Source organism: Cervus canadensis, chromosome 13 (assembly GCF_019320065.1).
Source record: "Cervus canadensis isolate Bull #8, Minnesota chromosome 13, ASM1932006v1, whole genome shotgun sequence".
NCBI classification, from domain to species: domain Eukaryota; kingdom Metazoa; phylum Chordata; class Mammalia; order Artiodactyla; family Cervidae; genus Cervus; species Cervus canadensis.
The window spans coordinates 28,269,123-28,282,845 of NC_057398.1; the positions used below are offsets into that span (position 1 = coordinate 28,269,123).

At 53.9% G+C, this 13,723-nt stretch overlaps 2 protein-coding genes across 2 annotated transcripts in view; both read left to right on the plus strand.

Moving 5' to 3' along the window:
• The first annotated feature begins 4,549 nt into the window (after positions 1-4,549).
• ISG15 (ISG15 ubiquitin like modifier) lies at positions 4,550-5,668 on the plus strand. The gene is made up of 2 exons (XM_043485304.1): positions 4,550-4,694; positions 5,129-5,668. The coding sequence occupies exons 1-2, from the start codon at positions 4,686-4,688 to the stop codon at positions 5,597-5,599; spliced, it is 480 nt and encodes a 159-aa protein (XP_043341239.1). The 5' UTR covers positions 4,550-4,685; the 3' UTR covers positions 5,600-5,668.
• A 1,611-nt stretch (positions 5,669-7,279) lies between these two features.
• AGRN (agrin) overlaps positions 7,280-13,723 on the plus strand; it is a 36,790-nt gene continuing 30,346 nt past the window's right edge. The window contains exons 1-2 of the mRNA XM_043485181.1: positions 7,280-8,140; positions 10,305-10,566. Coding sequence (XP_043341116.1) covers positions 7,934-8,140; positions 10,305-10,566 — 469 coding nt within the window. The 5' untranslated portion in view covers positions 7,280-7,933. The remainder of the gene's footprint in view (positions 8,141-10,304; positions 10,567-13,723) is intronic.

Below are 13,723 nucleotides of genomic sequence, written 5' to 3' on the forward strand. Positions count from 1 at the left end.
AGAGGTTGTCTTTTTTCCATTGTATATTCTTGCCTCCTTTGTCGAAGATATGGTGTCCATAGGTTCGTGGATTTATCTCTGGGCTTTCTATTCTGTTCCATTGATCAATATTTTTGTCTTTGTGCCAGTACCATACTGTCTTGATGACTGTGGCTTTGTAGTAGAGTCTGAAGTCAGGCAGGTTGATTCCTCCAGTTCCATTCTTCTTTCTCAAGATTGCTTTGGCTATTCAAGGTTTTTTGTATTTCCATACAAAGTGTGAAATTATTTGTTCTAGTTATGTGAAAAATACCATTGGTAGCTTGATAGGGATTGCATTGAATCTATAGATTGCTTTGGGTAGTATAGTCATTTTGACAACATTGATTCTTCCAATCCATGAACACAGTATATTTATTTCTCCATCTGTTTGTGTCCTCTTTGATTTCTTTCATCAGTGTTTTATAGTTTTCTATGTATAGGTCTTTTGTTTCTTTAGGTAGATATACTCCTAAGTATTTTATTCTTTTTGTTGCAATGGTGAATGGTATTGTTTCCTTAATTTCTCTTTCTGTTTTTTCATTGTTAGTATATAGGAATGCAAGGGATTTCTGTGTGTTAATTTTATATCCCGCAACTTTACTGTATTCGTTGATTAGCTCTAGTAATTTTCTGGTAGAGTCTTTAGGGTTTTCTATGTAGAGGATCATGTCATCTGCAAACAGAGAGAGTTTCACTTCTTCTTTTCCTATCTGGATTCCTTTTATTTCTTTTTCTGCTCTGATTGCTGTGGCCAAAACTTCCAAAGCTATGTTGAATAGTAGTGGTGAGAGTGGGAACCCTTGTCTTGTTCCTGAAAAAATCAGATTATTTTTAATCAGGCTGACAATCCTGATCATTTAGTCCCCCTGGATTTCAGACCTCTGCTCTTTAGAACTGTGAGGGAATATATTTCTGTTGTTTTAAGCCACCCAGTTTGTGGTGGCTTAAAAGGCTCCAAGACACAGAGACATGCTTCCAGGGCTATCATTTTGCCTGCCTAAAGCCTTTGCATTTAGTTCCTCTTGTCCAAAGCAGGTAACATTCAATGAAGTAACTAAAAGAAAATAAAGTTTCTATTACTGTATATGCCATATTTTTGTTATCTTTTTAAATTTTTTTATTACTTAAAATTTTTTTGAATTGTTTTTGCATTCCTTTATCTTTGTGCCATATTTAATAATGGTCATCTGGGGCATTGGGGTCACCACTTTCCTGGTGGTCCAGTGGTTAAGACTTAGTGCTCCCAATGCAAGGGGCATGGGTTCGATCCCTAATCAGGGAACTAAGATCCTGCTTGCTGCATGCCATGGCCGGAAAAAAAAACCAAAAAACACAGAAAACAGAATCAAAATAATGGTTTTTTGAAGGAGACAGGGATTTTCAGATTCTGTAATCTTTGTCATGTTTGTTGCTTTCTTTTTATAATACTAATATTATTTATGCAAGGAATGAGTCAAGTTAGAAATTTAGAATAATATAAACAACATTTAAACTGTTTTATGCATGTTAACAACTTTGGTGCCCTGTAAGATTATTTTGGGGGGACTAATGGAATGATTAATTCATATGAAAACAATTTTGTTTTCCCCATTCCTTTTATTTCTTTACTTTAAAATTTATTTTTAAAATATTTAATTATTTTTAGGTATTTATTTTTATTTTATTTATTTATTTTGGCTGCAGCTTGTGGGATCTTAGTTTCCCAACCAGGGATGGAACCTGTGCTCCTGAAGTGAAATTATGAAGTCCTAACCACTGGACTGCCAGGGAATTCCCTAAGTATTTATTTTTATTTTTAGCTAATGTATGTCTGTGGAGAAGGCGATGTCAACCCACTCCAGTACTCTCGCCTGGAAAATCCCATGGACAGAGGATCCTGGTAGGCTGCAGTCCATGGGGTCGCTATGAGTCAGACAGAACGGAGCGACTTCACTTTCACTTTTCACTTTCACGCATTGGAGAAGGAAATGGCAACCCACTCCAGTGTTCTTGCCTGGAGAATCCCAGGGATGGGGGAGCCTGGTAGGCTGCCGTCTATGGGGTCGCACAGAGTCGGACATGACTGAAGTGACTTAGCAGCAGCAGCAGCAACGTATGCCTGAGATGTGCTGTTTGTAATAGTAAAAATGTGGAAACAACCAATATTTATTCAACAATATGAGACTGGTTAACTAAATTACACTTTATTCTATAATGGACTTATTATGCTATGGGCAACAAATGCACATATGCAGCCATTAAAACAACTTGCATAAAAGTATGAGGGCTTACAAATAGCTGAGAAAAGAAGAGAAGCTAAAGGCAAAGGAGAAAAGGAAAGATATACCTATCTAGATGCAGAGTTCCAAAGAATATCATGGAGAGATAAGAAAGCCTTCCTCAGTGATCAATGCAAAGAAGTAGAGGAAAACAATAGAATGTGCAAGACTAGAGATTTCTTCAAGAAAATTAGAGATATCAAGGGGACATGTCATGCAAAGATGGGCACAATAAAGGGCAGAAATGGTATGAATCTAACAGAAGCAGCAAAAGAGGTGGCAAGAATACACAGAACTATACAAAAAAGCTCTTCACAACCCAGATAACCATGATGATGTGATCATTCACTTAGAGCCAGAGATCCTGGAATGCAAAGTCAAGTGGGCCTTAGGAAGCATCACTATGAACAAAGCTAGTGGAGGTGGTAGAATTCCAGTTGAGCTATTTCAAATCCTAAGAGATGATGCCGTGAAAGTTCTGCACTCAATATGCCAGCAAATTTGGAAAACTCAGTAGTGGCCACAGGACTGAAAAAGGTCAGTTTTCATTCCAATCCCAGAGAAAGGCAATGACAAAGAATGTTCAAACTACCACACATTTGCACTCATTTTCTCACACAGTAGCAAAGGAATGTTCAAAATTCTCCAAGCCAGGCATCAACAGTACAAGAACCGAGAACTTCGAGATGTTTCAGGAGTTGGTGATGGACAGGGAGGCCTGGTGTGCTGCAGTCTTTGAGTCATGGGGTCTCAAAGAGTCGAACATGACTGAGCAACTGAACTGAACTGTGAATGAAGCAGGTTACAAAATGTTGAGAGTAGCAGGAGGACTTTTTTTTCAATTTTCTTTTTTATTGAGGTGAAGCTCATGTAATATAAACTTAGCCATTTTATAGTATATAATTCAGTGGCACTTAGTATATTTAGGACAAACATCACCTCTGTCTAGTTCAGAAACATTTTTATCATTCCCAAAGGAGGCCTTATCTCCATGAAGTGGTCTCTCCTCATGCCTCCTCCCCGCAGTTCTTGGCAATTACTAATCTATTTTCAGTCTCTATGGACTTGCCTATTGTGGACATTTCATATCAGTCAAATCACACAGTTTGTGACCTGTGTCTGTTATTTTTCACTGAGCACCATTCACACTGTAGCCTGTGTCAATGCTCCATCCTTTGTTATGGCTGAGGAATATTCTACTATAAGGAGGCACCACACACTTTGTGCCTCCACCTGCTGATGGGTTTGGTTCCTCCCGCCCATTTCAACCATTCTATGACTAGAGCTGCTGTTAATATTTGTGTGCAAGCATTTGTTTGAACACCTGTTTTCAGTTCTCTGGGCATACCCTAGGAGTGGAATTGCTGGGTCATATGAAAATTCTATTTAACCTTTTGAGGAATGACTAGACTGTTTTCCCGCAGTGGCTACATCATTTCACAATCCCATCAGCAATGTATGAAGATTCCATTTGTTCGACATCTTCACCAACACTTATTATTCTCTTTTAAATTATTATTATATTCATGCTAGTGTGTGTGACATAGTACATCTGGTTTTGATTTGCATTTCCCTGGTGCATTTCCCTGGTTCCCATCATTTCCAATGATGCTGAACATCTTTTCATGTTCAAGTGGCTATTGGCCATTTATGTATTTTCTATTTAAAAATGTCTATTTAAGTCATTTGCCCAACTTTTAATTGAGTTGCTTATCTTTTAGTTGTTGAGTTGTAAAAGTTCCTTATATGTTGCAGATACTAGACTCTTATCTGACACATGGATTGCAAATATTTTCTTCCATTTTGTGTAGTTTCTTCACTTTCTCAAGAGAGTCCATGAGTTCATTTTAATAGAAGAGATACATTCTCTTTCATTAAAACAATCTGAACATATATTGTCATAAACACACAGTGATTATCTCTGAGTAGTTTAGATTGTCAATATTTTGTTATTTTGGAATTAACCCTGGCAATATTTCTCAAGGTTACTAATTTGCAAATTGGTAAATGGAAAGTGAAAGTGTCTGATTGTTAGCTCATGTTATTATGATGTGTGTGCATCTTGGAAAGGAACCGAGGTGTGGAACATGCAGGGATTTCTGAACACACAACCCTAGTGGTGGGGATGCTATCACAGTCCCAGACCCAACTGGTCAGGTGGAAAGCTCCCCCCAGCCCAGCCCACCTCAGTTCCTGTGTGTCTACGGCCTTCTGTTTTGTTTCTGTTTCTCCCTCTGGGGCTGTCCTGGGAAAAGGAAACTGAAACTGAAGCTTAATCAGCCTGTGTAACTCTGACGTAGTTTGCTCAGGCTTTTAAAAGGCTGAGCTGCCAGGGCTGGAGAGAGCTGAGAGCAGAGAGGCAGCCGCAGCCAACCAGTGTCTGCAGAGAACCTGGCACCAGAACCCATGGCCATGGTGAGTGGTGAGGCGGGTTTGACAGGTGGGGCAGGTGGGCTCTGTACTCCTCTGCCTGGTGGCATCTGCCAGGGGAAGAATGCCTACATATGCACAGGCAGGTAGAGCTGCTCAAAGCATCCAGTTCCCTAAGTGTGAGGGGAGAGACAGGGCTCTTTCTGAAATCAGGGTCTGGGTCCTGAGAGGTGGCTTCTGCCCAGTGGCCAACCCTGAGATCCTTTGGGATCAGTGCAGGGCAGGGGGATATTTTATCGGGGAGATGACATGATGGTTGTGGATGGTGGCTCTTCTGCTCCCTTGCACTCTCCAGTATCTGGGGTCCCCCTCCCGGTGGGTGGGAAGGGAACTGCATCCCTGGGGTCTGACACTCTCCCCACTGCCAGTGCTACCCGTGCAGTAGTCCCAGGACTTCTGAATCTGTGTGATGCCCACAGGGCGGGAACCTGAAGGTGAAGATGCTAGGAGGCGAGGAGATCCTGGTGCCTCTGAGGGACTCCATGACGGTATCCGAGCTGAAGCAGTTCATCACCCAGAAGATCAATGTGCCTGCTTTCCAGCAGCGCCTGGCCCACCTTGAAAGCAGGGAGATACTGCAGGACAGGGTGTCCCTTGCCAACCAGGGCTTGAGAGCTGGCAGCACCGTCCTGCTGGTGGTGGAGAACTGCAGTGCCCCCTTGAACATCGTGGTGAGGAACGACAAGGGTCGCAGCAGCTCCTACGAGGTCCTGCTGACGCAGACTGTGGCCAAGCTCAAGCAGCAGGTGTGCCAAAAGGAGCGTGTGCAAGCGGACCAGTTCTGGCTGTCTTTTGAAGGGAAGCCCATGGATGATGAGCAACCGCTGGGGGAGTATGGCCTCACGACTGGGTGCACCGTGTTCATGAATCTACGTCTGCGGGGGGGGTAGGAAGGGCCAGGAGGGCCTTAGGGAGGGCGCCCCATGCAGCGCAGTGAATAAAGTTGTAGCAAAGCCGAATGTATCGAAGTGTTCATTCCACCCTGGCCAGCACCCCCCACCCCCCCCCACCTCCTGGTCATCAGCCCTCCATTCTGCACCCTTCTAGTGAGATTGGGGGAAGGGTGGAGGAGGGAGTGGGTGAGGGGACCCAGGGTCACTGGGTAGTCACCAGGCTAGGGTGGCCAAGTTAAAGGACAAACCTTGTGGCATCAAAATGGTGACACACCCCTCCCAGCCTCTGGAGAAACTGAAGCTGTGTCCCCACCTCTTTGGGAAATTAATTTCTAGAGAAATAAAAAGAGGCAGGTCTGTTGAAGCCCATCCTTGTCTTCTGGTTGAGCCTCAGTCAGCCCTGCACAACTGGTCCCCACCCTCACAGCTGGATCAGGAGATAGCGCAGGGAGGGGAAAGGCCTGGCTGGGTCCGGAAGGTCACATGGTGAGTGTCCCTGGAAGTGGTGAGGGGGTGAGTCCCTAGGGCCTGCCTTGGCCAGTTCTAAGGGAGGCTTTCCCACACCAGCCGGGGGCTGAGGGCCTCCAGGACCCATCAGAATACACTGTCCAGCCTGCATTGGTCTGGAGGGAATTGGGGACTGGGCCTTGGGCACACCCATCCCCATTAGGGTGAGCTGCTCCTTCAGAGTGCACTTCATGCAAGGGCCACAGTCAGCAGGTGAGGGGGCAACCAGGATGGGGGTTCCTGTTGTTCACATGGATGGCAGGGGAACAAACTACACCTGCTTCCACATTAGATGCTTCTTTCTGTGCCAGTTTCCCAAATGAGTCAGCCTTGGACAGAATTAGGGGGGCAGGGAATGGGTACACAGAACCTACACCTCTTGGGCAAAAGTCCATGACTCTGGGGACACTCAGACCTCAGCTCTCTGACTCTTTAAGGGCATTTGGCTGGAGACCCAGACCCCTTTCTGATCTGTGGGAGTCTGCATCTGAGCTGGGGGACCCCCAGTTCTGGCTTGCCTGTGACAGTTATATGTAGACACAATGGTGTGTGTGTGTGTGTGTAGGGGGACTCCTGGCTCTAGCCTCATTTCCTGTGTCCCCACCCTCACCTCTTTGACATACTGTAACTTAACAAGCATGAGCACACCCTCTCGGTGACACCCTCCTTTCTTGAATCCCCTCACCAGGGTCTGGGTGAGGTAGGGTCTTTCTCCAAGGTGCCTCTGTGCTGCTCACCCTTCATGGCCTCTGGCTCAGAGATCTGTGGTTGGCTTGGGTGAGGGGGTGTGCAGCAGACTCAGCCCTGGAGGAACAGAAGGGATCTCCTCTCCTTCTCCCACCCCCACCATCTTCAGCTAGGTCGGGTACTAATTTGCACCCTCTGGATCTCAGTTTATCCCCCTGGACCCAGCGGGAATGGTTGGGAAGTGCCTTGGGGGAGTTGGGAAGGGGGCGTGGCTGGCCATCCATCGCTGCTGCTATTCCCACCTTAGACGACAGGGGGAGCCCGTCGCCCTGCAGAGGGCCGGGAGCCGACCCGGGATCGCGAGGTGGGCGGGTCTGCGCTTCGCAGCGACCAATCGCCGCAGCTCGCAGCCTGCATTGGTCCCCTCTGGCCGGTGGTCCCGGGCGGCCGAGCTTCCGTCCCCAGTTCCTGTGAGGGGCTAGGGTCCCCCGTCAGGTTCCTCTCGCCGGGGGAGGGGCGCAGCCCTTTAGGGCGCGAGGGGCGGCAGGGCCTCGGATCTGGAAGCCCCTCCCTGCGGCCCGGGAGCCCCCGCCGCCCCAGCCCTGGCGCAGCCTGGAGCCCCTTGGAAGTCCCGTCACGTCGTCTCCAGATTATGCATTAACCCGATTTCAGCCGCATTTCCTGGCGGGGGGGCGGGGGGGGCGGAACGTCCGCGCAGACGGGGGAGGGGCGTCCGTGGGAGTGCGCTGCAGCTGGGAGAGCACCCTCGAGCCCGCCCCAACCCCGCCCTCGGCCTGGCCAGGCCCACCACCCTCCTGGGCCAAACCTAGACCTGCCCCCTCCCTCCCCCAGCCAGGCCTCCGCCCGGCGCCGCTATCCCGGCGCTTTGTTCGCGGCTGCCGCGGGTCGCGGGGCGCCGGGAGGGCCGGGGTGGGGGCGGGCGGGCGGGCCGCGGGGGGTGGGGTGGAGGCGGGAAGGGGGTGGTGCTGTCCCAGGTCCCGCCCCCGGCCCGCCCCCGCGCCTCCCGCGCTCCCACCGCCTCCCCCGAGCTGCGTCCCGTCCTGTCCAGTCCCGTCCCCGGCGCGGCCCGGCCCGTGCGCTTGCTCCGGCCGCCTTCCGCCGTCCTCTGCCCGCGCCATGGCCAGCCTGCGGCCGTTCAGCCGGGCCCTGCTGCAGCCTTTGCTGCTGCTCCTGGTGGTGGCCGTGCGCGCCCTGCCCAGCGCCGACGGGACGTGCCCTGAACGCGCGCTGGAGCGGCGCGAGGAGGAGGCGAACGTGGTGCTCACCGGCACCGTGGAGGAGATCCTCAACGTGGACCCGGTGCAGCACACATACTCGTGCAAGGTGGGCCCCCTGGGGATCCCCGGGACCCTGAGCCCCTTCGGACCCTTTCCCCGGCGATCCCGGACCCCTAGCCCAGAGGTCTTCCCGTCGCGATGCCGGCCGCCTGCTGAGACCCCCGCCCAGGGCCGTGGGAACGAGCCCCAGACGTTCCGCAGCGCCAGCTCCTGCTCCCGCTCCCTTGGCGACCGCCGACCCCCGGAGGTGGGGGCGGGTGCGGGTCTGAGAAAACTCGCGAGCGCCGGAGGGAAAGTTCCTGCGGTGCCGCTGCAGTCCCACTCGCGGTGCCCAGGCCCTGGAGACCCGAAGGTGTCTGCTTCTTCACCCCAAACCCACTCCCTTACAGAAAACAAGTGCGCCCCGCCCCCCCGGAGAATGTTCGGCTACCGCTCCCCCTCGCCACCGGCCAAAGGAAAGGGGACGAGGGGAGGTCACGCTTTCTGCTTGGGGTGGAGGTGGGGATTTGGCCTGTGGTCAGTGCTGTCGCCCCCTCCGCAGAGGTGAGAAGAAGTGGTCCGGAGAGAGAGGAGGGGTGCACACGTAATCTCCCAACCGCCGGGGTCCTGGTGGGGCTTGCTGCAGTGATGGGTGTGGGGCCAGAGCAAAGAAGTGGGCGGGGCCGTCGCTGAGCCTCAAGTGCGGGGGGTGCAGGGCAGGTGCCCCATCCTGCTCCTGGGAGAGCTGTATCTCCCCTGGCCTTAGGGAGAGGGGCCTTGCCTAGCCTCTCCTTCAGTTGGATCTGGGAGCTCCCAGGGTAGGTCTGGTGGTTTTTTTCCCACATCTGTTCCTAGGGAGGGCTGAAGGGACCCAGGCCCCTGCCCCACTCTGGCCCCTAAAAGCACCTCCCCGACCAGAAATCGGATCATTCCTCTTCCTTGGAGATGGGGAGGAGTGGCAGCTCCTTTCAGACTGGCCTGTGCGGACTACAGCTGGGATCCCCTGCCAGGCCCCCTCCCCTCCACCACCGCCAGGGCACTTTGCCAAGTCCCTGCAGGATTTTCCCGACTTCCTCCCCGCTGCTCCTGGGTGTGGCTGGGGTGGGGGGAGGCGATGAAAGCCGCCCAGCCCTCCCCTGCTGGTTATTGGCCTTCCAGAGCTTACTCTGCATCAAGGCACGGGGGTGGGGGGGGCGGGGCGGGGTGGAGTTGGCACCCCTGCCATCCCTGGGCCACTGGAGGGTGGAGGGAGTCCCTGTAGATTTTGCAGACCCAGGGCTCCCAGCAGGGGCGGCCAGGTGGACAGGCCACTGTGGTCTTTCACTCCCCTTTCCAGAAGTCTAGGCCCCCAGAGATCCTGAAGAAAGGGGTGTCTTTCTCAGGGACAGCATTCACGGGCAGTCCCCATGGGCCTGTTCCTTTAGGGCAGCTCATTCTGCCTGCAGTGCCTGCGGCCCTCCTGCCTCTACTGCCAGTAATCTGTGGGTACCCCAGGACTTGATTTGTCTGAGCGGGTGCCCTCAGGGCCCCAAGAGTAGAGTGTGGAGGGTGGGGCTGCCCTGTGCTGCCCAAACTTGATTTTGTGGTTCACAGGCTGCCTTGGCTGCACTCACTGTAGGAGCCTTGCAGGAGGAGGGGTCTGTCACCTCCTGGCTGGACCGTGTCTTAGCCCACCCACAGGGCTGCACGGAGCCAAGCTGGACAGGAGCCTTGAGCTCAGAGCCCATCACCTTGAAACTTCATCATCCATGTTAGTTGCTCCTGGCTCTTCCCAGCGGTGGGCCCAAGTACTGGGTGGGTTGACAGGGAGAGTAGGGTGTAGAAGGCAGGCACCCCAAGCTGGATGGGTCGTCTTCCCATACCTGAAGTGAGGTGGACATTTAGAATTGGGGTGGCTGGGGTCACCTAAACCTGAGGGTTGGGGAGCTGCTTCTTGAGGGAAGGGGTGTGTTCTCAGGCCAGGTATCCTGGAGTATGACAAGGGCAGTGGCATCTGTCATGTGTGTGTGCTTCCCTGCAGCTTCCTCCTGGGGGGGGTGCGCTGACTCCACATATCTGCCCAGGGTTTGGGTGTACTCTGGACGTCTGGCCTGAGCAAGTGAGGTGGGAAAAGAAGGAAAAGTCCAGGCACCAGTCTGGTGTTTGCCTCCGGCCTCTGTGGCCACCTCCCCCGCTCCACCCAGTGAGAAGAGAACCACTGACACCTGAACACCCCCTCATGTCCACCCTAGGTTCGGGTCTGGCGGTACCTGAAGGGCAAAGATGTGGTGGCCCAGGAAAGCCTGCTGGACGGAGGCAACAAAGTGGTGATTGGCGGCTTCGGAGACCCCCTCATCTGTGACAACCAGGTGTCCACCGGAGACACCAGGATCTTCTTTGTGAACCCTGCCCCGCCATACCTGTGGCCAGCCCACAAGAATGAGCTGATGCTAAACTCCAGCCTCATGCGCATCACCCTGCGGAACCTGGAGGAGGTCGAGCACTGTGTGGAAGGTGTGTGTGGGGCCGAGCGGAGCAGGTGCCTTGGGGGCAGAAGAGAGCTTGTCCTAGGCTAGGGCACATGGCATTTTGTAGTCTGACCTCCTTTTCTGGGTCCTGACTCCCTGGTTTCCTGGCCACCTCAGCTCCAGACTCTTAACATAAGCAGCACTCTCCACCCTGTCCCTAGCGATGCCACTGTCTTTCATCTTGGAGTCTCAGCCCTGCAAAGAGATAGGCCTCCCATTCTCCCCCCTGCCTCTCCAGCTCTGCACGCCCCTTCCTGGAGTTCGCTGTTCTAGGAGAGAGGCTGGGACCAGGTGAACCAACACCAGTTGTTTGTGTTCTGCAGAAGCCCGAACACATGTCTAGACGGGGCCCAGATGTTGAGCCATTGGGGTGGGGCTTAAAGATTGTGCTGGAGGGGAGGCTACCCTGTTATGTGTTCCCAGAGGCCTGCCATTTCCGGGAAGGGACAGTTATGTGGAGTGAGCTGCTTCTAGGAGTTTGAGGGGGTGTGGGACCCCCTAACAGAGGTGAAGTATCTTTCCTTGTCTGCTGTCCCCATGTGTCTACTCTGAATGGCTCAAGAGCAACCCTCCCTCATCCTAACCTCTGAGAGATGAGCAGGAATCACATGACCAGAGCTCACCCATCCCCTTCACCCCAGGAGAATCCCAGTTGGGGGCTGAGATCCTTGGCTAAGGAATGTAGCAGGGAGAAGTAGGAACTGCCTGTCGCCCTCGCATCCTGTCTGTCCCCTCATGGCTGCCTGGGGAGCGATGTATGGGAGGAGGTGGAGAGATCGCTTCCTCCCAGGGCAGCAGGAAGGGTCCCTGACTTCCTGTCCTGGGAAGGCGACCCTGTCCCTGTGACTTGCTCTGTTAGCCAGTAGGGAAGTTCCATCTTCTACCCAACTTACTGCTGTGGTGCTAGCTTGCTTTTGTGGGATCCTGGATGGTGGACTCATCTGGCCTGGTACGGACTGTGTGTGTGGGCGGGGGTGGGGGGCTGGGGAGTGGAACCTGAAGTGGAAAGCCCTGTAGCATCCTGCTCTGTCTGCAGTCATTTGCTCCTGGGGTTGCATCTATGGTCCTGATGCAACATCGGAGACACCAGCAGGGCTGTGTCCCTGGCCCCTTCCCAGCGCTAGCTTAGCTGAGGGGTCCCAGCGTGGCCCTCCCACCAGGTGAGGACTGGAGACCCTGACTGTGCTTTGGAAGCTTATACTCTAGGGGAAAGATGGGAGAGTGGCATGAAGAGGAGGCAGGTTGTGGGGTGTGATCCCCAGTTTTGGAGAATGAGTTGGAGGCTAAGGAGAGGTGGGAAGAGAGATCAGGCTGCAGAAAGTCTGTTTCTGCAAGATCAAGAAGACAAGTCATTAACTCCATAGCTGGAAGGGTCTAGTTCGAGGGTCTGTGGGATCAGAGGGCATGTGGCAGGGGGACCACCCCAGGCAGAAGAGGGTCTGCCATCTTACCAGGTCCTACTCTACCCAGGCCCGGCCCTGGCTCTGGATATGTCAGGCTGGGCACAGGATCCCTGGAAAGGAGGGTCTGCAGGGAGAGCCCCCAGCGAGACTTCATCTGCTATCTGCTGGCTACCCAGGATAGGGACCAGTCTAGGCCTCCAGCTCCAGTTGGGCCAGTGCGGGAACCCCCAGGGAGGGAGAAGCTTGGGGTCCACTGTAAGGCTCTCGGGAGCCCTGGAAGTTTTGAGCCGGTGACACAGATCCCTTCTTTGGAAGGAAAGCAGTGCCATGAGGGGCAGGGGGCCAAGGAGAGGGTAGATTAGATGGGGGTGCCTCCCTCTAAGGATCCCCAAGGCCTGAGGGCCAAGGCCCCCTGGAGCTGGGGCCAGGCTTAAAGAAGGCACAGCCCTCTTCCCACCTCCCACAGCAAGGAGCAGGCAGGAGAAGGGCCTGCCTCCCATTCTGTAGGAGATACCTCCCATTCTGTAAGAGATAAAGAGCTCTGACCCCACCCCAGGCTCTCCCGGGAGCCAAGCCTCACCCTAGCATGGGGGTTAGGGTTAGGGATGAACAGAGCTTGAGCTACGATGACCTCTCATCTGACCCTGACCCTTTGCTGCTCCTTGGGGCCCCATAGCTGCCCCCATCCCTCGGGGCCCAGAGTGAAGGCTGGAAGCTACTGATTGTGGAGGTCACCCCAAGACCTGTGTCTCTATCACGCCTGTCCCCTGCCCCTAAAAGGCCCACACGAGCCAAGGTCAGGGGACACATCCTGCCAGGCCCCCCTCCCTGGATGCCCCCACCTCATCCCCACCTGGACCCTGCTCCCTGCAGGGGCACCTGCTGCTGGGAGGCATACCTGGTCCCCAGCTCCACTGGGATCACTTTCCTCAGTTTCTCCCTTAGGGCCTGCAGGGTCTTCCTGACTCTGGGCCCCTTCCCCAGCCTCCAGCCCCCAGGAAGCTCCTCCTCCCCAATCCTCTGCCTGGGGAGCCACATTCCGAGCATAACTGAGACAGGTATGTGTCCCTCCCTCTGCACCACTTGTGGGTGAAGGAGACTGCGGGTTTGCTCCAGGAAGGAGGAAGGAGACCCTCGCGCCCTGCTTTGTCAGGGAAGTGGCCTGGCCTCTTCCAGTGCCAGCTGCCCACGCACCGTGCGCTGCCCAGGCTGGCAGCTGAGCAGGCATCTCCTCCAGCCTTCGGCCACTATACCCTGGCCTGGACACCACCCGTTCACTCCCACCACCCTCCTCTCCCCCACCTAATGAAGACTGGTCCTTGGGCCCTCCTGAATCCCCTAGGAGGGATGCAGGCTTGGGGCCCTTCCCCAGGCCTTTCCCTCCCCAACTCTGAGCCAGGAGCAGAGAAAGGAAGTGTTGTCTGCCCTCTCCGGGCCTGGCACAGGAACAGGGTCGGAGAGTCTGGCATTAGCCCAGCCCAGCCCTGCCCAGTCCTGAAGCCGGGGTCCTGGCGGCCACAGCCTAGCCTGGCCTGCCTGATTCCAGCGAGCACCCTCCCTTCCTCCCTGCCATGCCAGCCTTTGTGCCTTTGGGCCAGTCTCGGGCCTTTGGGGAAGATAGTCCTATGCTATAGCTCAGGCCAGAGAGATGCTGGGTCCCGAGCCGCCAGCCTTGGCCTTGGTGGAGGCCCTGCGGCCTGGGAGCTGGACGTGGATGCAGACACCCCCAGACAGGGACTG